This window comes from Sebastes umbrosus, chromosome 16, assembly GCF_015220745.1.
Source record: "Sebastes umbrosus isolate fSebUmb1 chromosome 16, fSebUmb1.pri, whole genome shotgun sequence".
Classification (NCBI taxonomy): domain Eukaryota; kingdom Metazoa; phylum Chordata; class Actinopteri; order Perciformes; family Sebastidae; genus Sebastes; species Sebastes umbrosus.
The window spans coordinates 13,815,633-13,839,418 of record NC_051284.1 but is presented as its reverse complement, the minus strand read 5'-3'; the positions used below and the strand labels follow the sequence as shown (position 1 = coordinate 13,839,418).

At 39.8% G+C, this 23,786-nt stretch overlaps 1 protein-coding gene and 1 long non-coding RNA gene across 4 annotated transcripts in view; one reads left to right on the top strand and one right to left on the bottom strand.

The window, feature by feature from the left end:
* The first annotated feature begins 3,865 nt into the window (after positions 1-3,865).
* The window catches only part of LOC119474323, a 58,140-nt gene continuing 38,219 nt past the window's right edge, over positions 3,866-23,786 (top strand). The window contains exon 1 of one of the 2 annotated variants that reach the window (XR_005203556.1): positions 3,866-4,265. This is a non-coding gene — a long non-coding RNA (uncharacterized LOC119474323). The remainder of the gene's footprint in view (positions 4,266-23,786) is intronic. The other variant, XR_005203557.1, reaches the window with a different exon arrangement.
* LOC119474322 (synapse differentiation-inducing gene protein 1-like) lies at positions 12,808-23,211 on the bottom strand. Of its 2 annotated transcripts, none has more exons than XM_037746293.1 (4): positions 22,831-23,211; positions 20,724-21,215; positions 14,285-14,422; positions 12,808-13,632 (listed from the first exon to the last, which is right to left on the bottom strand). In XM_037746293.1, exons 2-4 carry the CDS (start codon positions 21,147-21,149, stop codon positions 13,591-13,593), a joined length of 606 nt encoding a protein of 201 aa, XP_037602221.1. In that variant the 5' UTR covers positions 21,150-21,215; positions 22,831-23,211; the 3' UTR covers positions 12,808-13,590. The 2 variants fall into 2 exon arrangements, with proteins under 2 accessions (XP_037602221.1, XP_037602220.1); XM_037746292.1 differs by having other exon boundaries at positions 12,808-13,636; positions 22,831-23,198.

Below are 23,786 nucleotides of genomic sequence, written 5' to 3'. Positions count from 1 at the left end.
AGCCCTAATCCATATCACATTTTACACTTCAGCCTCAGTTCCTTCCTAATGAGTTGAACAATTGAGTTCTACTCCAATTAAACAGGGAGCAGTTTCAAAGGGCAAGGGACGACTATTATCAGTATGCTGCTGCATGTCTCGGCGCTGAATGGCCCTCAGATTGGAACCATAATGTCACCGGATGGGGAAAAGGTTGCTAATTACGTTGTTGACAGAGATAAGTATACACACAATAATTAATGATGGCTGGGAAATGGACTGGAGTGTGTCAGAGTGATAAGAAATGATAGAATGAACCCGGGGCCTATGAACTATGAAGTAGGTAAAATGACAGTGTGCAGGAATTCTTTCATATCTTGCCTATGGGCATTTCCTCTTGTGCACCTGTCTACGAGAAATCAAAGGTGTGCTTGAGCCTTCCCAGTCAAGCTAGAATGAACCTGTGAATAGTAGTGATTGGTGTATTTTGAAGTGTAGATTTCGGAAAGATGCTTGACCACATAAAAACTGTTAGAAGTAAAGAGAGGTATGCTTGAGATTTGAAGTGATGGAGAGCTCATGCCACAACATTAAGGAAGTTTTGTTTTACATTAAAACCTTAAAAGACAGATACACAGAAGCACATCAGCCACCATGCATCCTCATTAAGGCTGTCAATCGATTAGAATATTCAATTGCGATTAATCATATTATTGTCCATAGTTAATTGTTATTAATCACAAATTAATCACACATTTTTTATCTGTTCAAAATGTACCTTAAAGGGAGATTTCTCAAGTATTTAATACTCAAATATGCTGCTTTATGCAAATGTATGTATATATTTATTATTGTAAAACAATTAACAACACAAAACAATGACAAATATTGTCCAGAAACAGGTACTGCATTTAGCATAAAAAATGTGCTCAAATCATAACATGGCAAACTGCAGCCCAACAGGCAACAACAGCTGTCAGTGTGTCAGTGTGCTGACTTGACTATGACTTGCCCCAAAATGGCATATGGTTATCATAAAGTGGGCATGTCTGTCACGGGGAGACTCGTGGGTACCCATAGAACCCATTTTCATTCACATATCTTGAGGTCAGAGGTCAAGGGACCCCTTTGAAAATGGCCATGACAAAATTTTGTGTAAGTCTGGAGTGTTATTTAGAGACAAACTAGATGAACATTGCTTGGTACCAATAGATTCTTTAGGTTTTCAAGTTTGATATGATACCAGCATCTAGCTTTAATGCTTTAAAGAAATTCGTGGCGGTAAGACAAATTTGCGTTAATGGGTTATTATTGCGTTAACTTTGACAGCCCTAATCCTCATCCATCAAAACAAATACACATTTGTCATTTTATTTTGATGTCAGAACCTAAAATCAGCTACAGAACAGTCTCTGTAGACTGACAAAGATTCAGTATCTTCAGCAGAAGTGTCCCTCAACACACATTGTCTTGAACAAAAATTTCCATTTTTGAAGTCACCAAATGATAAAGATAGCCAAAAGTGATTCTCAGTTTTTAGCCATGGTTTAGGGATGACAATGTTGGTCTGTTGGTCAGTCTGTCGGTAGATTAGATAGATTACCATGACATTTTGACAGACCCCTCAAGATGAATTATAACTTTGGTGATCCCTTCACTTTTTATATGGTGCCATCAACAGGTCAAAATTTCAATTTGTCCTGCTTTGGTTTATGACCAAATACCTGCTAAAATAATGACATTTCCATCAGCCATAGCTGTGCTTTGTGTTTAATGTTAATTAGTAAATGTTAGCATGCTAACGCACAAAACTAAGATATAGCAAATATGAGCCTATACCTGCTAAACGTCAGCATTTAGCTCACAGCACGGCCTCATAGAGCAGCTATGACTTTGGACTCAACCTGATGTGAACCTGACTTTTTTGGCCCTTAACTAAGCCAAAACCTTATTAAAACTTAAAATATGTAACTTGTGAAGGATTCTCTGGCAGCAGTATTTTCAAAAGAATCTATCTTCAAACATTTAGTTTTAGTTTTAAATTTCAGGAGAATTAAACTCACATTTTAAGCAACAAACATCATAAGAAGTATGATTTTGCACATCCTCTTTTAAGAATTCTCATGCAACCCAATAACCATTTGAGCCCGAGTGACAGAAATGATTTGCAATAAACCGAGCTCTCGCCCCCAACCCAATTCAGTTATTGAGGCCAAGACATATAGAGTGAGGATTATTCCTCTAAAGTGCAAAGCTATGTAATCCCCTGAGAGTGGAATAGAAGGTTATGATAGATCAGATTTGCTGAAGATCAAGCTGTTTACATTGGATATGAGGAGGTAATTCACAGTATCCCTTGTGATGGACAGTCTGCTTGTTGAAGACCATCATAAGATCATCTCAATCCATGCAAAGTGAGATCAGAGGGAGGTTTATGGGAAGATTTCCACTAATGCAACATTAACATTTAAATTTCTTTTTGATGGGGTTGTGAGCAGTGTGATTTCATCGGTGAGATTAAGTGGATGTAGATCATTTTGGGAAGACTCTTGGATCCAGATGCTGCTGAGTTGAGATCTAATGTAAGATGTAGTTGAACTGAATTGAAATGTGGTGTTGTTCTGCCCTCTGCTGCATAGATTTATAAGTACAACTAACGTATGTTTCAGAATCATTTAGAGCTGGCTGTTGTTAGAGCTCAATCTTTCAAATATATATAAAAAAATAAATTAAATTACAGTTTCCAGATTATTTGACTATTTATGCATCATTTATGTCTTCTGATGTGTCTCTATGAGAATTCATTTGTGATCAACTTCTTCTTATTAGGCTACTCATAGGCAGTCTGGCCACATGGCTGGATTAAGCCAAGGAGAAAAAAAACAATAACAAAAAAGGAAGAAAGATTTAAACTAACATAATTTTAAAAACACAACAAAAGTTAAACAACAATAAGAAGTACACAAAATGTGCAGAAAAACCTAACCAAACAGTGGAAAACAATCCAATGAAAACAATGAAATGCATACAAAAAACAGTACAGAAAAAAAGAAAATATATCTAAACATATCAAAAGATAATTAGACATCATTAATTAAATGTGATAATAATTTCCTTTTAAAATGTTCTAAGGATAACGAGCTCTTGATAACATGTATTTTTGGTGTTCCATATTTGTAGACCACGATATCTGATGGAGTACTGGCCATGTTTTGTTTTGTAAAAAGGCAGGTGAAGATGATTAACCTGTCTAGTATTATGTGAATGAATTTGAGAATTAGATTTAAAGAAGTTGCTAAACGATGATGGTAAAGAAGAAGACAAGAACATATATCTATATATAAACACACATATCTGATGAATATTTATGTCATAAACTGAAAGAATGTTCAGTTTCCTGAACAGTGGAGCAGAAGCCTCCTTAGAGTTTGACAAAGCTGCCAGTCTTACAAATCGTTTTTGCAACAAATAAAGTTTATGAAGATCTGCCCAAACAATATTACCATAAATCAAACAATCAAACATCTCACAACAAGGTCCATTAATAGCTGTTCTGGAGCTTTTGGTCAAATCACATGTTCTTCCTCAACAAATTACATGTCAATTGCAATTACATTTACTCTCGTTACTTTAACTAAGTCGTTTTGGGTAGGCCTACTTGTATATTTCTTATGTATTTTTTTACAATTTAGGCTATAATACTTTTAATTAAGTAGCTACTTATTACATTTTAAGTCGCATCTGTAGATGATTTAAAACAAAAGTCACATGAAAAGTCCTGATAAAGTGTGAGAATAGAAATCAGCAGCTGCTGCAGAGAAGAAGCTGCAGGTGTGTCTGCGGCCGTAGGATGACGTCAGCCTCACGTCAGAGAGGTGACGCTCCGGAAATGATACGTCATAAATGTTTGCGTTCACGGAGCGCAGAGTTCACGGGCCGAGGCGACTTCAAGTACAGTCAATTAAGTATCAAATATGGGGTGGGTTAGCATTATTGTACCTCTGCATAGTTAAAACATGTCTCTGTCTAACGTTATCTATATTAATGACGGAGTTAAAGCGCTGTCCCCGGCTAGCAGCTAAGTGACAACACGGTGTTGGTGACCGGTAACTAGGGACCGGTAACCAGGGGAACGCTGGGTCCGGCTAGCATGCGATGCTAACTGCTGACATGCTCAAGGAGGACTGGTTTAATGCAAGGAGAATGAACGAGAAGAGGAGTTGAACCTGGAGCCCATTGTGAAGGACCTAGTGGTGCTAAAGACTGGCAGGATGCCTTTCAGACAGGTGAGTCCAACAACACACTGCTGAACTCTCCACATGAGAGCATCAAAAACCACGGCGTTGCCTAGCAACGTAGTTGAGTGTGCCCTTCGCGGTGTATAGAAATATTATGGTAAAAACTGTGCAGTCTCTCCTTTGCTGTTTATATCATTTATACATGTCTATAATATCTGCTTTGGTGTTTTTTTGATTTATATAAATCAATTCATTCTACTGTTGACTATAAAATTAGTTTGGTCGCCATGGTGTCCATACAGTGTAATGGTTTTATTTATTGTCAATCATTTTTGTTTAATTGTCTGAGTTTTGTCTCTTTTCTGGTTTCTTCTTGTGATGCTACACTGAGGAAGGCAGTTGTATATTTATATAATTGATAATCAGTTGTATGCACAGACTGTAGAGAAGAGAGACCTCTATTTTGTAACCTAAAGATGTTCTTTAATTTATTATATACCACCCCCAACACAGTAACATTTACTTAAAATACATTTTAACTGACCTACTTTTTACATTTTTACACAACTACTTTTACTTGAGTAACATTTCTTTAAAATAACAGTACTTTTACTTGAGTACAATATTCTACTACTCTGTCCATCTCTGTGCTACTCTACTATGTACTTTTTATAGTTATAATTCCACCTGCCATCATGAAACATATACAACAACAACATTTTAAAGTAGTTAAAATTAATTTATACAACTGAGCTGTGTGGTAGTGGTAAACAATAAAAAGCACTTTACTTAAAATCTTAATTGAAGAATTTTTACATTTGGTAAATATACTCAAAAACAAAAACAAGTTATTTTTTTGAGCCTGGCAGTTAATTCTTGACCTTGGAAATAGCAGATGACGATGTTGAGTCTTCAGTGAGATATGGATAAAAGCTCTGGAAAAAAACAGGAAATAGACCTTGTGCTGAGATAAGATAAGATACTGTATACTTCATTGTCCCTGAGGGGAAACTGTGCTTGGACAATAGTGCTATACACAACTGCAATCAACTTAAAACAATAACGCACAGCCAACAAGGCAGTACAGTGGTACACTCAAGACACAGTAAACAAAAAAAATGTAAAATATTGCACATGCCCTGTGAGATGAAATAAATAAATACATAGACATTATAAAAACGAGGAAAGAAATCATAAAACTATAATACATAATGCATAAAACAAAGTGCAACAGTGCCTTCTTGCTTGTGAGCAGTAGTAACCTGTTATCATGTTGAGTAGTGTGGTAGACGTTGGGAGGAAAGAGAGCGGCTATTTTTACATTTGCTGGCTCTGAAACGTCGATCTGAAGGTAATAGTTTGTATTCAGAATACAGAAGGTGTGACTGTTGTTTGTGTGAGATTGTTTTGCCAAAGTTATTTTTTCAAAACTACAATATGTGCCCCAATACTAATACAAACACATAAATATACATAGTGCCTACAGTACATACTGTATTCTGTAGAATACCTGTACACACTGTATAGGCATAAACATACATACACAAACTGTCTGTTAATGTATTTTACAGGATGTATGTGCTTAAGAATATTTATGTATGAGTGAGAAGTCACAGTACGTAGACTATGGTGTGTGTGTATACATGTTTATATACGATCAGTACATATATATTTACATACATACATATTCGCACTCGTCTTCATATTTTTTAAACCTGCAGCAGGCAGAATATTTTTGGCATCATTGGGTAAAAAATCCATAATAACCTTTCAGCATATTGTAATGTGCAAGTGTTCTGAGAGATAACTAGACCTCTGCAGCTGCTCATGGCTCTGTTTTCAGGCTTTAAAAAAATGTAGCCCTTGACAGGAGACTTTGGCCAATCACAGGTCATTTCACAGAGAGAGCGTTCCTGTTGGCTGTGCTCCGGCTGGTGGGGCGGTGCTTGGTATTTCCTCAACAGATCTTAACATGGCTGCCAGGTCACAAACTTTCTCATTTTACAGCTAAACAGTACACTACAAGATGTTTCTGAAAACATTTGAGGCGAGAAATAGGCATTACAGTAACAGAATATTGATTCATATTTGATCAGCGCTGCCTAGTTTGACCGTTTGATCGGAGTTCGTGAGTGATTGACAGCTGCTCAGAGACGGCAAGGCTCCATCTCGGCTCTGATTGGTTATTTTCCTCCGGTCTGTGAAATCTTGCAGATGCTATTAGGAGCAGCAGAGGACACCGGAGGACACAGAGGCACATGATTTTTTTTTTTAACCTTTTTAAATAATATTCGCCTAATTTCTACCCACTGCAGCTTTAACTGCAGGTAATCTAGGAGTTAATTTGTAAGCATGATATTGAAAACTGGCATCGAGTGCTTCATCTTACTCCCTGCATGTAGTGCAACATTTCATCCACTTGGGGGCAGTCTTGAGCTTCATTAAAAACCAGAACCCTTTGTAAATTGATGTAGAGGTGAATGAAATTACAAGTTCACAATCACATCTTTTCTATAATACAGTCAATATATGAAAATCCTGGTGCTGAAACATCATCTTGACATTGATTCATATCTGTCAGGCTGGGAAAAAAAGGGTTGTATTACAAGCTTTTGAGAAGACATGATCTGATATCTTGATCAATATTCTCATCTCTTGTCACTCCTCTGGTGCTATCAGTGATGAGGCTGTCTGCTGTCGGTTGATGGACACGGGATTGATACTACGGCTAAATGATCTGTCCTGGCTGGGGGGCTGATTTCATCTCCAAGGTTAATTTTTTTCCCCAAAGGGTTTGATCACACACACAGAGCCAACCAGCTCTCTTTTACCCTTCACTAGGTAGGAATCATCATCTCGATAGCACTTCAAACTGGCTGAGTATTCAGTGTTTGTGCAGGATATTAGCAATGTATTTGTGTAATGATAATGCTAATTTAGCCCCACAAGCTTTTTCATTTAGCAGCTGATTTAAGTCTGTGGCTTATCGAGTATTACTCATTGTAATAGATTAAAGTCTGACTACAGCAGGAGAAGAAACAAGGGAATTACATAATGGAAAGTAAACAGCGTTTTATTTCACCTTCTGACCTGTTGGCATTTCCTTTTCTCATAACAGTACAGCTATAAAATCAGACAGTGGAATTAATCATCTCTGGTGGTTAAAAACTGCTAAAAAAACATCCATTTTCTTGTCTTTTTTCAAAAAAATAATGAATCTGAACGCTCTTTATGCGTCAGGATTACATGGTTAGAGTGATTACAGTAGGATGGTGGGAGTTCTGTGTCCTCAGATAACCTTCATTGTCTCAGCTCGGCTTTATAGACCTGACTCCTTTGTGTTGCTGCTGCCTACGGTCTAGTAATGGATATCGGCTATCTCTTGAAAGTTGGATGTGACTGCTTGTCCCAGAAAGATTTATGATGTGTGGCCGTCCACTGCAGCTGCCCTCCAGCCTCCACTGCTCGGTATAGTTTCAGCAGGCCATCTGTGGGCAATTTCAGATGCCAAGTCCAGTCATCTAGGCGGACGTAAACTGTGTTAGTCTCTATTTACTTTTATATAATCTTTCCTAAGCCTTTATTTCTTCCTGCTTCATATCTCATGTCTCAGAAACTGACATCACCCCTCCCCGTGAAGTGTCAAGCACTCAGGTTGCAATTAAAAACCAGCCCACCTCCCTGCATCTTATCTGAGAGCTGCATTAGATTCTTCTGCTGGCACGAGATGGCAGTTTTGAGGAATGCTCAGAGCAACAAAAAAAAAGAAGTCCAGTCTATACTTATCAAGAGAAGAGAAACATGAACAGCTAGACAGGGCTCCCTTGTTGCTCAAGAGTGATAAGCGCAGCCAGAATATGAGGCTGTGAGGTCCTTATCAGCCCAGAGTCCTGGCAAATGCCGGCACCACAGAGAGAGGCATGTTGCTGTGCGACAAAGGTGTGAGGGCAGATAAGCATGTGTGTGTGAAATGCTTCAAAGATGAGCTTAACTCTGATATTAAAGTGGAGGTTGAAAGAAAGAGAGAGAGGAATGGTTTTACAGAAATGGATGCTGACATGAGAGCTGCTGTATGGGATGTCTTCATTTCCTCGTGCACACTGGAAAGTGCAATGGAAAAACATGTTGGGATTTGAGACAGATTTGGGATGTAAAGGAGCGATGTGTAGCATTTAGGGGAGCTGTTGGCAGAAATAAATATAATATTAATAAGTATGTTTTCATCAATGTATAATCAGCTGAAATTAAGAATCATTGTATTTTCGTTACCTCAGAATGAGTCGTTTATATCTAGGGAGCGGGTCCTCTTCACGGGGCCGTCCGCCATGTTTCTACAGTAGCTCAGAACAGACAGACCAAATGCTGGCTCTAGAGAGAGACTTTTATGTTTTCATGTCGGCCACAGTAGTTCTCCTACATGCTTGGCACACGGGAGAAGTGTCAGTTGGTTGCAATCTGCAACCTCACCGCTAGATACCGCCAAATCCCACACACTGCACCTTTAAGTAAAAAGGCCAATAAAGCAATGTAAACATACTCTATTACAAGTAAAGACCCTGCATTAAAAATCCTACTTAAAATACATAAATATTATCGGCTAAATATTCTTAAAGTATAAAAAATAAAAGTACTCATTCTGCATGAAAATGGCCCCTGTGAGTGATATATTATTATAAATTATATTATTAGATTTATTAATGTAAATGCATCAACACATCAATAGCATTTTACTGTTTTAGCTAGTTTTAACTACTTTATATCAAGCCCCCAGGAAGAGCGCCGGGTGTTGATGCAAATTTTCGTAGAGGCCAAACGGGGGTACTAAAACTTCCGTGTCCGTTACGTGATGCCATTGGGTCCAAAAAGACTTTTTCCCATTGATTTACATTGGGAAAGAGACCGCTGTAAATCAGTGCCGCTGCATGTGCCACTGAGCAACTCTCATTGGAATGAATGGAACCCGCCTGCAAGGCTGTATCCAGTTCTCTTTATACACCCATGCTTTTTATACAGTCAGTTCGCAACCTTGGGGTCGGGCCCCTCCAGTGGGTCACAAGATAAATCTGAGAGGTCGTCAGATGATTAATGGGAGAGGATAGAGGAGAAAAACAAGAAGAAGTTTGGCTACACACAGTTGTATTCATATTATATATTTTCTTTTTGGTAAAATATAGGAGAGTTTCACCTCTTTGGACTAAGAACAGCTATTTAAATGAACCATCTGAATCAGTTATTAATGATAGTGCTTACAACTCATAGACTTAATGGGGTCACAAGCCAAAAATTGTCAAATAAATGTAAATGTAGCGGAGTAAAAACTACATTATTTACCTTAAGTATTAAATAACATACAGTGGAAGTAAGTACAAGTACATCAAAATGTCATAAGTACCACTTAATCTAAGAATTACACTGAGTCCTTCCAGATTACCATGAGAGGGATGCAGATTAATAATAGCTGGCGTTATTATTTGATATTAGAGCTACAATGGGGCACAATCTATCCCTTTGTTCCCCTATTTAATTTCTGCATTTAGACTAAATTACCAAAGTGTATCTTGAACATAAAGGGGCCTTAGCAGTAGAGTGATTAGGATGTTGCTCTGCTGTAAAGAATTACTCAATTATATACTTGCTTTATGCAAGTATTTTTTCCATTTAAGGCATGTAGAGACACAGATTTTTGAGATCTTCCTTCAGTGTTAGTAAAAGAAAAAGTCCTTCCATTAAAAACTTTTGTAATCTATCCATTTTCTATATATGCCTACTGGGTGAGAGAAGGGTCACCGGTTCATTAAATCAATAAGCATGTCAAATAAAATCAACACACTGACTGCAGTAAGAAAAAAACATCTGGATTTGGCTCTGGATACGTCAGAATACCAGTGTGTTGAAATGCTGAGTTAGTACTGTTATATGCTAATTGCTATTCATATCTGCATGTACACTGTTGAAATCTCAGAAGGGTGTGAGTTTAGCTCCATCCACACTGCCAGAGACATCATCTGTATGCTGTTGACCTAAAAAGTATCCTCTGCATAATCAAATATAAATTAAATGTATCTTCCTGCATGGGAAATGATCCCTGGATGAACTTCAAACAGCATGCAAGTGTTTGTAATCTAGCAAATGAACTGTGTGCTTTTGATTTAAGATCTGTCACACAATACAGAGCCAAGAGGTTTTCCCACTTTTACAAGATAACCACTATTTCCCCAGTAGCTTGAAAATTCCGTACTCCTCATTCACATCCTCCCATTGTGGCTTCGGGTGGTGAGTTAAAAATGAGTCTTATTTTCGAGCATTACACTTGATTTTTCTATCCTTTTCACAGGGGGGATTCTTTGATAGCTTTCCAGGGGTTTTTTTTCCTACTAAATGGCAGTAAAATGAAAAGGATGACTATATTCACATCTCTTTTTTTGCAGTAATTGTTTCAAATAAATCCTCTTTTGCAGAGGCATGGCACAAACTGAATATATTGTTTGCTCGTCTGTTGTCCACGAGCACAGCGTGGTGACAGGTATTTCATCACAGCAGCGATAAGGATCTGAAAATGGCTTTCAGTCGCATGAACAGTCAAGAGCATCATGCTCCTTATTAATGTAGCACTCAGCTCTAATGTCTTTCCACTCCCTTTCAGATTCGTTCCATTTTGTTTCAGCCCATTCATCATTGTTTTTCCTCTGTTTCTCTCTTTAGTTCTGTGTGCAAGAGCCATTCATTTCCTTTTTGTCATTCGTTAGATGAGACAGGTCACGGTTTGACTTGACAAGAACAGACTTTTGGTTAATTTTAGATGCAAGGATTATATTTAGAAATACAGTGCGGACTAATAATTCAAAACAAACACCTGTGTAGCCCACACTAAACGTGTACTTATACATACGTAATGAAGTATTTGCAGAAGTTCAGATTCAACCTGCTGCTGCCTCTCGGAAAGTTTTTATTCACATGGGGGTGGATGACTAATAAAATCAGTTTGCTTCTGGAGGTCTGAGCTATGGATGCTGTGAGTGAGTGGGCGAACAGACGTGGGTGAAGCTCCCTATCTATTGAGGGAGAGAAAACACATGCAAGCCGCACTTGCTCAACACAGTGAGCCCACTTCAGCACCCCATACAGCTCCCATTGATGAGAGCGGCACTTTCGCCCCCGTCTATCCCATCGAGCCACATTTCATGCATTAGAGACTTTGCTTGAAGAGAAGCTGCGAAAAGAGGAAGCAGACAAATATGAGAGAGGTCAGGCTGTGCAAGCTTTCCTGTAAAACTTGCTTACCTTGCCATCTGCGCCATGCATCCTGTTGCAGTGAATGATAAGGTAGATAGGTGAATATTTTCTCCTCTGCTTCTTGAGCTCAGTATGTGATCAACACTGTCTGCAAGTTGGAGCTGAAGGGCACTGAGTGGTTCAGGATACTCTGGCTCTGGAGGCCTATGTTCTGATGGTATGGCAGGTGGCGCAGGAGAACGGGACATGTTTGATGGTTCTACCAAGTCCTAGAGGGGAATAAAGTGCTGCTCTCATTTTGTTCTGACATCCTGACTTTAGAGAGCAGGTATTGTTGCTGACACTCACCAGCACTCTGGCAGGTAAAGTCACCTCAAGGCTAGACAGTGAGTGATGCCAAGAGACGGTGAAGAGCCATGCCAGGTACAACAGAGGGCTGTGCCAGCAATAGCAAATTGTCAATATAATGCTCTGTGGTGGACAATACGCTGTGACAGGCTTCTCTAACCACACAATTCATGCCTTGTTCACTGTTCCAAACCTTTGATGACCGATGTGCTGTGATGGCAGCCTTTAAGTTGAGCTCCATTACCCCTTCATCGACCCAGGCCATCATGTTCCAAACTTACTGGACCACAATTAACTATATAGAAATGGATGTTGTTACAATATGTTTCATACAATTAAAGTGTTACTGTAAAGTTATATGCTCAAGTTTGTGTTGCTACTTTTGAGGCAGAAACTTGGACATTTCAACCATTTATCCCTTACTTTTAGTTTACTTTTTTCAATTGTTTATTCCTTACTTTTAGCGAAATATTGAAACTGTTTATTCCCTACTTTTAGTTTACTTTTTCAATTGTTTATTCTTATTTTTAGTTAATTATTTCAATTGTTTATTCCTTACTTTTAGCTAACTATTTAAACTGTCTATTCCTTATTTTTAGTTTATCTTTTTCAATTGTTTATTCTTATTTTTAGCTTGTTTATCCATTACTTTTAGCTAACTAGTTAAACTGTTTATCGATCACTTTTAGCTAACTATTTAAACTGATTATCCATTACTTTTAGCAAATTCAACATAGCATTTCAACTGTTTTAGGTAACTGTTTCTCTACTCGCTTGCTAATGGGTTTTTACACACTCTCAGTTGCAACACAGGGTGTCAATTTGTGACTCCAGTTCATGGGCAGATTATTAGTAAATATCAGCATCTTTGTAATCCTATTTTGCTATTTTATTTTTTAGTTGATTAGTTGAGCTTTCCACAGACCCCCAACTGCAGAAGTATCCCGTAAAGTAAAAGCATCCCTGGTTTAAGACACTCACAATGAATAAGAGGATGAGAGACATGGCATTCATTATTCATGCCAAATGTATTTATTGACTAAATTTACAGTACACAATAAACACAAATAACCCTCTTGACCACTGCTCAGCAACTTTGTGTACACTTTTGTTCTCTTTATATTCAGAGTCCACTTCTCTGTTTACCGACTGGATCAATTTCCGGTACATTCCTTGAATAAACAATCACATAAACGCCCACTGGCTGACTGTTTTTCCAAGAAATGAATTTACAAAGTGGACGATACACAATCTGCAATAGTATTGGCAGAGAATACACCTACTATAAAGGTAAAATAAAATGACTAATGTGGTAAAAGGTAGGTAGTTCTTTACTGCTATGAGCTCAGGTTTTTTTCTAACATAATAGTACAGCACAGTCTTTGTGGAAGAGTAGTCATCCTTCTCAGTCTGTGGTGGTGGAATACCTTGGTGGGAGTGTATCCCAGAGATAAAGATTCAGTCCGGATCAATATGCAGTCCAAGTAATACTCCATCCACAGAGTTTTTTTCTTCTGTTCTCTGTCTTTCTGGTTAAGTCTTTTCTCTGAAGCTTCTTCTTTTCGCACACAGCCAGGCATCAGCACAGACAAGAGAGGTGTCCAACCTCGTCTTTTCCACTTCCTCCCATCTTGCCTCCTCTTTCTCTATATTTCCCCCCAAGCAAACCGGTCCCAGTACTATACGTGTCCAGGCTTGGACAGGTAGGCTATGAGGGCCACAACCACCCCCACATACATCCCTGTTCCAATGGTGATGGAAAGTGCAGCCAGGAATAGGGCTCTTCTGGAGCTCATTCCTGCTCTGGAGAAGTCTCCCTTAGCGATGGCCTTGCCTGTCTGACAAAACAAAGCAGAGTGAAATGAGCCGGTGTATTACTCATCAGCACCGAGTGTATGAGTAGGTGTTGAGCCACAGTTAAAAGAGAGAAAACAAGAAATGCTCTCGGGGAGCCATTAGTTTCCATGGCAATTAGGTCATTATCCCTCTGACGGTGACAAATGTGTTTTGGTTATTTTGGTTTCCTATCAAAAAATGAGCCCGGCCTTTATTTATTTTTGTGACACATTATTTTCTGCTCCGGTATAATTATCTCTGCAATTATTGCGGAAGATGCCGCAAAACCATTAAGATATGCTGTGCTTTGCAGGACGTGAGCCTAATCTTTTCGGACCAGAAAGACACTGACATTAGACTCAGGTCTCAGCGATGGATAAACTTGAATTATTGCAGTGCTCTGCTCACACAGAACACACTGCGGACCAAAATCTCAATGTTAATGGTTTCCTATAGTGAATAGAGGACTGACAAGTGGTCCGAACCTGCTGAATTTACATAGTCGATCATCTGAAACAACTGCAAGGAGGGTCACAGGGTGGAAAATAGGCTGCGGTAGCACTTGTCTGAGTGCTTGTGCTCGCTGACCTTAAAATAGAACACTAGTGTAATCAGACTTAACGACGGGTTTGAGGTCTCTGGGCCTTTACCTTGTGAGAGTAGTAAAAGGCAATGATGCCCAAGGGCCAGAAGCAGCAGAGCATGGAGAAGATGGCGAGGCCCAGGTAGTCCCGGGGGGGCAGCACGATGAAGTTGTCCTCACTCTCGCTGTCGCTGGAGCTGTCACTCTGAAAGACAGCGGGTTGATGAAGAATAATTAAATGTCAGAAAAGGAGAGGATGATGCATTTTTATTTTACATGACTGCTTGTACTACTAAGTGAGACGAAATGAGACAGAAGGTGAGCGCAGTGATCTAGAGACTGACACCTAAATAATAATGGGGTAAGGTTGACGTGTAGATAGTCAGGTGTACATCTTTGGACATCTTCAGAGTGGTGTTGCTTGACAACACGGGCCAGTGTATCTGCCCTTGTTCCACCACCACCCAGAACAGGATGTGCTCAGCCAGCCAGAACGGATTTGGTGCCTCTGTCAACACCCATGAGCGGCCTGACAGATAGCACAGGATTAACGGATTGTTCCATCATTGCGAGGTGACAGGGGAAACAGCAAGAAGACAGTGTCATTTGGGTGCTAAATTGCTTCTACAGCAGGAGAGACCCCCACCATCTCTCCTCAACACACCCAACGTCTTACAAGGCAGCGAGTGTTCAACAGGCTCTCAATAAACTCCAACTTAGGGCCACAAGAGCTGACTGGGTTAATGAATGATAGATTCGAACGCCACTCAGACTGCATTGCCACATCGCGCCTGCAGCAAGGACAGCGACGTGACTGCATGGGTGACCTTTAAGAGGACGTCGCCGTACTTCTCTCAGCTGTCCCAGAGAGGGAGTGGATGTTTGTCTAAATAAATAGCCCCCATAAGAAGCAGATTTCATTTGTTAGCCTGCAGGGATCAATCAAAGCGGGGAAAAGGAAGGCACAAAATGAAAAATCAATATGTAAGGCAGGAACTGAACCAGCCATTTTAGAGGTAATTAAAGAACAATCAGGGAGGCCGGCAGAGGAGAAAGGAACCACACTTGTGCGCTGACGACCAAGTTTTTAAGCATGTTGTGCACAATTTTCTTTCTTAGCTTCTCATCTGATTTACTAAACCACAGGATCTAATGTAATTATTTTTTGCTTTTTTTTCTGTGTAGAAACCTTATTTAGATGTAACGGGGAAACGGAGGATAGCAGTGCTACGCTATCCAAACAGTTTCAGCTACCTTTGCCAAGAGGAGATTATGAAGCTCCCTGTTATCTGCTTTATGAACAGTGTCCACCTGGACAGCCGGGTGTGATCCATCAAAACAGCAGCTGGTCATAACATAATCTGACATCACATGAATAAACCAGTGGCCACAAACAGCAGTAATCTGCTTTTTATCTCTGTAGCAAGACCTGATAACAGTTGTGAGTGACTGTTGCATTCAGTCCTACTGACAGCCTGCCTGACACCGAGTCCGGCCGGCTGGGGACACACTCCCAGTCTGGTCTGATGCCAGTGTAACTGATGGGGCTCCGCAGAGGCACAGTGCCTTTAACAACCCTGTCACAGCGCTCTCCGAGGCCTCGTTAGAGTCTGGAGGGGACAGTCGACTCTACAACAGGGCACACACAGACCCCTGCACCCTGTTAGTTGTGGCAAACACAGTGGCATCACCCACACGCTCTTGTTACTTTGTTACCTGCAATTTATATTTTCTCTGTCACACAGATGTCAAATATCTGCTGACAAAAACTAGCTGTAGAGTTACTATTACGGTACCAATACGGTTGTATTATTATGGGAAACTGAATGCAGAATATATCCTGGACTTTTAGCATGTGTATGCAGCCTTCACCAGCTCTGCTCTCACCTTCTTATTTGTAGTCTCCATAGTTGAGTCAGTGGTTCCCAACCTGGGGTCCCGACCAAAGATCACAGGGGGTGCGCCAGGATTTGTCTGCTCTGAGGTTGTCAAAATTACATTTGCACATGTACAACCAAAACTGTAAGGGGGTCACAGGTTTGAATCCGACTTGGGGCCCTTCTCTGTGGAGTTTGCATGTTCTCCCGTGTTAGCGTGGGTGTTCTCCGGGTTCTCTGGTTTCCTCCCACAGTCCAAAGACATGCAGGTTAGGTTAATTGTTGACTCTCAATTACCCGTAGGTGTGAATGTGAGCGTGAATCTATCCCCCCCGCGCAACCCTGACTAGGATAAGCGGTTACAGATAATGGATGGATGGATGGATGGATAACCAAAACTGTAATATCACACTTACTGGATAATTTCCATAAAAGCTTTTTTTGCTACTTAGTTGGCCATTGTTTCTTAGTTGGTCTTTATTTCTGCACAGTTGATCAGGCAGTAAAGTAACGATCAGGCTCCACTAATATTATTAGTATCATGCAATTTGTAGAATTAGATTCCAGTGGCAGGTGCGTAGGGTTGTTTCTGACTCATGTGATCCAAACATTTCCAATAACTCCAAAATTCACAACATGTTTTTATCTAACGAAATATTCAGTTTCAATCCATATTTGTTGGTGTTTAGCCTTTCAAAAGCAAAATTTTCATTGTAGTCAAAAATAGTAGTAGTAATAGGGATGCACTGATGAGTTATATTCATTAAAGGAAGTTGATTTATTAAAATCAGATTCAGATCAGAACTCATTTAATATGCTGAATCACCTTACTGAAATTGAGGATTTTGTTCAAGGATTTGTATTTTCTTTTAGGGCATGATGTTAGAAAATATGGGGGGGAGGGGTTCAGCTTTTCTTAGATACAAGTAGGGGAAAATGAGTTGGGAACCACCACTCTGATGAGTGTTTGATTTTGACTTCTATGCATCAACACACATCTGGCACTGTTTCTGTGTGTGTTTTCATGATTCACATGAATAGCACAAACACACACGGACACGCAGGAAGGGAGAGTAAAGAAACGCAGGTGCTGAGCAAAATGTCTCATATATTCCAGCTGGAAACCCAACTTCTATCTGAGCTCTGTTCATCAGGTTCATTTGCTCTTCTGAATTGACATGGAATAACTTTAGCTCCGGGCTCACCTGCTCCGACAGCAGAGCATCAGTGGCGTCCCGCTTAATGCCCTCACAGCACGGCATTACTTATGGCAGTAATGGCGGTCGCCGCCATGTCTCTATCTATCTGCCAGGCCTCCGAGTGACAAGAGCTGGCGCGATCATCAGCCCAGTTAGGGGGGCTATATTTCTTCCTCTGCCAGCTCAGAGCTCCTGGGTACTTCACAAGCGTCCCCTGGATGAAATTAGATTTTCACCACTTCTGAAAAGACTTTGCTCTTTTAGCTGTCATGCTTTTCTTTGGAGAGTGTAGTTATAATCTTAAAAAAGAACAATAGCCTGGATAGATAAACTCAGATATGTAATTTTCTTAGAATGTAATTATAAAACAAAAAAGCATGCAATTATCCTGTACTGGATTTGAAAGACTCCAGCAAATTGGCCATTTAGAGAAGAGAAATGGGCGTGAATCACACTGGCAGTCTATTAGAATGGTAAATGAAATAATAAGTATCACAAATTCACACCATGAATCACTCTCTGCTGAAAGATGGCCGTGACAGTTACAATACGAGTTGCCTCGTAGTTAATTTCATTTAGCAACTCGATATTCTAATAACTCTGTCAAACACTTACAAATGGCTCTTGCTTGCATCAATTTGCTCTTTAGTTACAGTAATTATTCCCGTATAGATTGTAACAGGAGTGAGAAACTTATATAATCATGTATCAGGCTACAATTGAAATATATACTGTTTGTAGAGACCCAGGAGTTCTTTTAACCCGTTAACACGTTCTTTTCTTAAACCAAAAGTAGTTTTTGTCACGTACATTCCGTACTTAAGTTACGCAACTTCTGGTGTTATTTTAACCTCAACCACGATCTTTTCCTAAAGCTAACTACATTTTTTTTTCCTAAACCTAACCAAGTCAATCTTTTCCCAAACCTAAGTTGATCTTTTCATAAACCTAACTATTTTTCTTGCCTAAACCTAATCAAGTCAATCGTTTCCTAAACCAAACCAAGTTGTTCCTGTGAAAATGGAAGTTTATTTTGAAAAGACTGTATGCATGTAACAAGCAGCAATTGACACAAAACGCACGAAAAATGAGGAATAACTTTTCATAAGATATAATAAGAATGAGGATACATTGCGAGACCCAGTGTATCAGGCTCCAACATCAAAAAATATAAAAGCAAAGAGACGAAACTCCAGTGTTTTTTTTTTTTACAACAGCCGCTGCCGCATTTTGGACTGAAAATGCTTTTATATTTATAATATTGTATTGTTCAATAGAATAGAAATAATTTTGTTTTACTTTAGTACGGCACTTTTTAGGCGGACATTTTATTGGCGTCCGGTAGTCTCTTTCAGTCCAAAATGGCAGAAGCGTAGCTTTGCTGCTGGGCGCTGATGTTGCAATGGAACGAACAATTGGCTTTCACTTCTTGGCAATATACGTTCTTTAAGGAGATGCATATTCTCAAAATTGTTTGTGGTGCTGGGAGTAGATCCCCTCCAATATGTACTTTTTCAAAAAAATGACTTGCTCCCGCACACACTTTTCTCTGCTTTATTGGTCAACGTTTCAGTCAACAAGGACCTTCATCAGGACATTAAAAAGATAAAATGGTGGTGTGTGTTCTTTTAAACACCATCAAATCAATGTGATTGGATGATTGGAAGTGTCTGCCATCCCTATTGGTTGAGGAAGTAACATCATCACATATCCATTGCGCCATGAAAAAAACAGGAAGAGAAGTAAAATACATGTCTAAAAAAAACATCAAACATACATTACTATTTAAGGAAGATACTAATAATCTTACCATAAATTATCAGGGCATATGATTATAAGTATATAAAGTTACACATTAAAAACACTGCTTGGTCAATTTACTAACAGCAACTCAAACAACAAGATCAAAATGCCAAGTCATCATCATTACAATTAAGTAGAAGTTCTATATATCACAGACAAATCTAATTCATCATTGAGCCTAAAGTGGGTCCCAAAAGTTTGGAGCTCTGTTATCCAAAAGGCTTCTCGTTTAAGAAGAGCTTCCTTTAGATCACCTCCAGGTCTAGACAAGACTACTTTTTCAATCCCAGAGTAGCTGAAAGCTGTGATTGGCTGATTAGCCTGTTTAAAATGGACTGCTTCTGGGTTATCTAAATTATTAATGCGGATAGCTGACCGGTGCTCTGCCATACAGACTTTTAATGCTCTTGTTGTCATTCCAACATAAGCCTTAGCGCAGCTACATTTGATTAAATAAATGACTCCTGTTGTTGAGCATGTAATGACTCCAAGATGTCACATTTAGTTGTGCAGTTACATTGTGCACATCTCCCACACTTGTAATTGCCATCAGGTTGAGGGGTCAGACTAGTCTTAGGTCTTTAAAAAAGACAATCAGCGTGTACCAGTTTGTCTTTTAAATTGTCTTTTACAATTGTCATTACAAGTGTGGGAGATGTGCACAATGTAACTCCATAACTAAATGTGACACCTTTTCGCATCCTTTCACTGGAAAAAAGTATAAAGTACGTGGAGTCATTACATGCTCAACAACAGGAGTCATCTATTTAATCAAATGTAGCTGCGGCTTATGTTGGAATGACAACAAGAGCATTAAAAGTCTGTATGGCAGAGCACCGGTCAGCTATCCGCAATAATAATTTAGATAACCCCAATATCAGTCCATTTCAAACCGGCTAATCATCCAATCACAGTTTACAGCTACTGTGGGATTGAAAAAGTAATCTTGTCTAGACGTGGCGGTGATCTAAAGGAAGCTCTTCTCAAACGAGAAGCCTTTTGGATAACAGAGCTCCAAACTTTTGGGACCCACTTTGGGCTCAATGATGAATTAGATTTGAGTGTATGTCTGTGAAATATAGAACTTCTACTTAATTGTAATGATGATGGCTTGGCATTTTGATCTTGTTGTTTGAGTTGCTGTTAGTAAATTGACCAAGCAGTGTTTTTAATGTGTAACTTTATATACTTATGATCATGTGCCCTGATAATTTATGGTAAGATTATTAGTATCTTCCTTCAGTAGTGATGTATGTTTGATGTTCTTTGTTTGACATGTATTTTTCTTCTCTTCCCTTCCTGTTTTTTTCATGGTGCAATGAATATGTGATGATGTCCATTCCTCAACCAATAGGGATGGCAGACACTTCCAATCATCCAATCACATTGATTTGGTGGTGTTTAAAAGAACACACACCACCATTTTATCTTCTTAATGTCCTGATGAAGGTCCTTGTTGACCGAAACGTTGACTAATAAAGCAGAGAAAAGTGTGTGTGGGAGCAAGTCATTTTTTTGAAAAAATATACGTTCTTTGCCTACATTTCCAAATGAAATGCCATTAAAGCACTGCAAACCACATATGCATAAAAACATATTCATATTTTTCTTTGGTGTGATCTCTGACCTCGTACTCAGGACCCTGCTCCTCCTCCACTTCGTACGACACCGTCTGGATCTTGGCGTCCTTCTCTCCTTGTACGCTGTCCAGAGTGTTTTCCACGGAAACTCCGTCCAACGCGGTGTCCTTGCTCTCTGTGAACGTGGTCTCAAAGCTCTCGCTCTTGGAGTCCTTGCTATGGAGGCTCACGTCGTCCTTGTACAGGATAAAGTTGGGCCTGTAGAAGGCCTCCACGGCCAGATGCAGGGATTTGGCATCCAGGAACTGTTGAGTCTTATGCTTGCCATTAGTCCCGGTGTAGTAGTAGCCGATGAGGCTGTCCTGGTACGGCTGGCTCGGGTAGTCACACTGGTAACCCTGGTAGTCGTTGGGCACCACTTGTCTGCTGGTTTTGTCTAGCAGGGGGTTCTGGAGCTCGCTGAGGCTCTCCATGATGGCGGGTTCAAACGTCTAGTGGATCAGAGGGTGAAGTCCAAAAAAGATTTGCCAGTCTGGTAGCTGGAAAGTTACAATTAAGTGGGATTAATCAAAAATGTAAAAGCAATAAATGACAGCATGTAATAATCTAGGACATGAATTCAGTGCTAGAAATATTTCATCTCGCTTGGCAATCAGCATTCCTCTCACAAGCGCTCATAAAATCACCATCTGCTGTATGTTCAACTGTTGCATCTCACACCCTCAGATTCATACAAACATGTAGGGAGAAAATATCTCCCACATGTCACTGGCTGCCTATATGAAAACCAAGGAAACTGTGCTGTATTTTGTACTGCATACTGATTACTTTGACCGTCTGTGAACTGGTCTCTCTGAGCCCTCCTGAATGTTTTCAAATGAGTGGAAGATCAATTAAAAAACTTTATGTAATAAAAAAACAACGACATAGTAACACTGTCAGGCCGTCACTAAGGCAACACGTCAGCCAATGAGAGGCTGTGTGATCTGAGCACGTCCAGATTTGAGTAAGCAAATACTTTGTTTTGCAACGATCAGTCCCTTATGGACAACAAAGACCTCATCCATCAAATTAATTGTTACACTGACATAAGATAAAAGCCACAGAGGCAACTGCACCTTATTTTGGTATTATAGAAAGTAGCAAATCAAGTAATTTTTTTGTTGAAAGTACTGTAGTGAGAAATGAGCCAAGGGGTGGAAATACACGAGAAAATGTAGAGGTTTTCGACACATTCGAGAAAAAAAAAGAGGTATGGCAGGTCTTGATTTATGAGGTTTGGGAGGGGATTGAGTCGCACAGACGTGGACACAAACAACCTGGGCTGGACAAAATAACACCCCAAAATGAAATGCCATCGAGTGCAACAACATTACTGTACAAACTAAAGCCTCAATACTCATATCAAAGCCTCTGACAGTCTCAACAAACACTATAAAATAGGAACCCCAGAGTATTGTACTTGCTTGCATATATTTTCTACATATGCAATGATTTTGTGGCCCGCAGAGAAGACATGTAGATCTGCAGCAGACCCTTTTGGCCTCTGTGACCCCCTAGCGAACAAAAGCTCATGCAGTCACAGTAGGTTTCAGAGCTGTTCAGCGTGGAGGAGCGTGAATAATGTGGGCCAGTGGCTGAATCGGAGCCCACACACACACAAACCAAAGACTCTTCAACACTGTTATCCTGCTGGTCTCCATTCTCACATCATGCTTGTGAGGCTGCAGCCACTCTCCACATAACAGGGAATTCCATTACACACTACATTAGACTACAAAAGCACAAATGCACAAATAATTCATCTGGCACCATGAAGATGTGCACTTAGGACATGTGAGAGTGTGCTTAGACTCCACAATTATTAATCATCATGATCCTCTCTCTGCTTTCTTTTGTCTTTTTACTACAGTTTATTCACATATGTCACCCAAAAACACACACATTTAATTATTTTGAAGACATCACACCTTTTTTTCCCCTCTTAAAATTGCAAATAATTTACAAATAGCTGATCAGGAGGGAAATCTTTACATTTCTTCACTGGTTTGCTCGTCTGTATTATAGAGGGATATCATATCTACCTTGGAATAATAGGCGAACCATATTTTTTTGGGGATACTAGTTTGCTAAACATCCAAAAAATCATCTTACCTGTGGTGGAAAATCCTCCTTTGGCTTCGCTCAGCATCGTTCCTCGGCGCAAACTGAGTCGACGGAGACGGACGGACCCACCTTTCTACTTCACATCATCAGTTTTTGGGAAAACTGCCATCGCAGCGCAAACATATGGCATCCGTTTAAAAAGGAAGTTACTCCGTGTGTGTGTAGGTCTGGACTTTGCTCTCCATGGCACCGCCGCTGCTCTCTGCCGTCTGACAGGTAGATTTTACGCACAGGATCCCACTGAGCTCCAAAACAACTCCGCCAGAGGCTCAGCTGACTCCGGCCAGCTGATTGGCTGCAAGATGCGCGCTGTAAACTCTAATAGAGAGCACGGATTTGACATTTCCAAACTGTACAGTACCTGCCTGAGCTGCAACGTCTCATGTGCGCCCCCCCACGCGTATTTATAGTTTGGATCACATGAGCCAGCATTCCCACTTTGCAGCCTCATAACATTAGTGTGCTGAAATAATTGCATTGCTTGTTGTATTTCTTGCACAACTTAATTGTAAGCAGTTTAAGTGTTATTCTTCCCCACTGAGAACGCCCACTGAATGTAGGAAACACACAACAGGAAGTCTTCACAGAACATTTATAACCTTATAATAAAGGTCTCTCCTTCTGCTACATGGATTTCAGGATTCCCCAAATCTGCACATAATTTCATTGTTTATTCTTTATTTCAGAAAATGTGCCAATTTACCTTAGGGTGGCAAACATACTTTGTGATGTGCTACTGTGTGTAGCTGTGTATTGTGCGTTTTATATGTTCTTTCTTGTATGACTGTAGTATGTTTCTTTGTTTTGACCTGCCAAGGGACTACAGATGTGAATTAGCTTAAAGCTATAATCTGGTACGGTGCATCAAAGCTTGACATTTATGTTTTAAACTGTACATGGTCCTTTTTAAATAAAATAATAAATAAATAAAAACTAAAAACTAA

Excerpts from the sequence above, each read along its gene's own strand:
- LOC119474322 (XM_037746292.1), bottom strand. The coding sequence starts at position 21,149 with ATGGAGAGCCTCAGCGAGCTCCAGAACCCCCTGCTAGACAAAACCAGC. Across the intron at positions 14,423-20,723 it reads AGCAGGGTCCTGAGTACGAG|AGTGACAGCTCCAGCGACAG; the intron begins GTCAGAGATCAC and ends GCTGTCTTTCAG. Across the intron at positions 13,637-14,284 it reads CCTTTTACTACTCTCACAAG|ACAGGCAAGGCCATCGCTAA; the intron begins GTAAAGGCCCAG and ends TTGTTTTGTCAG.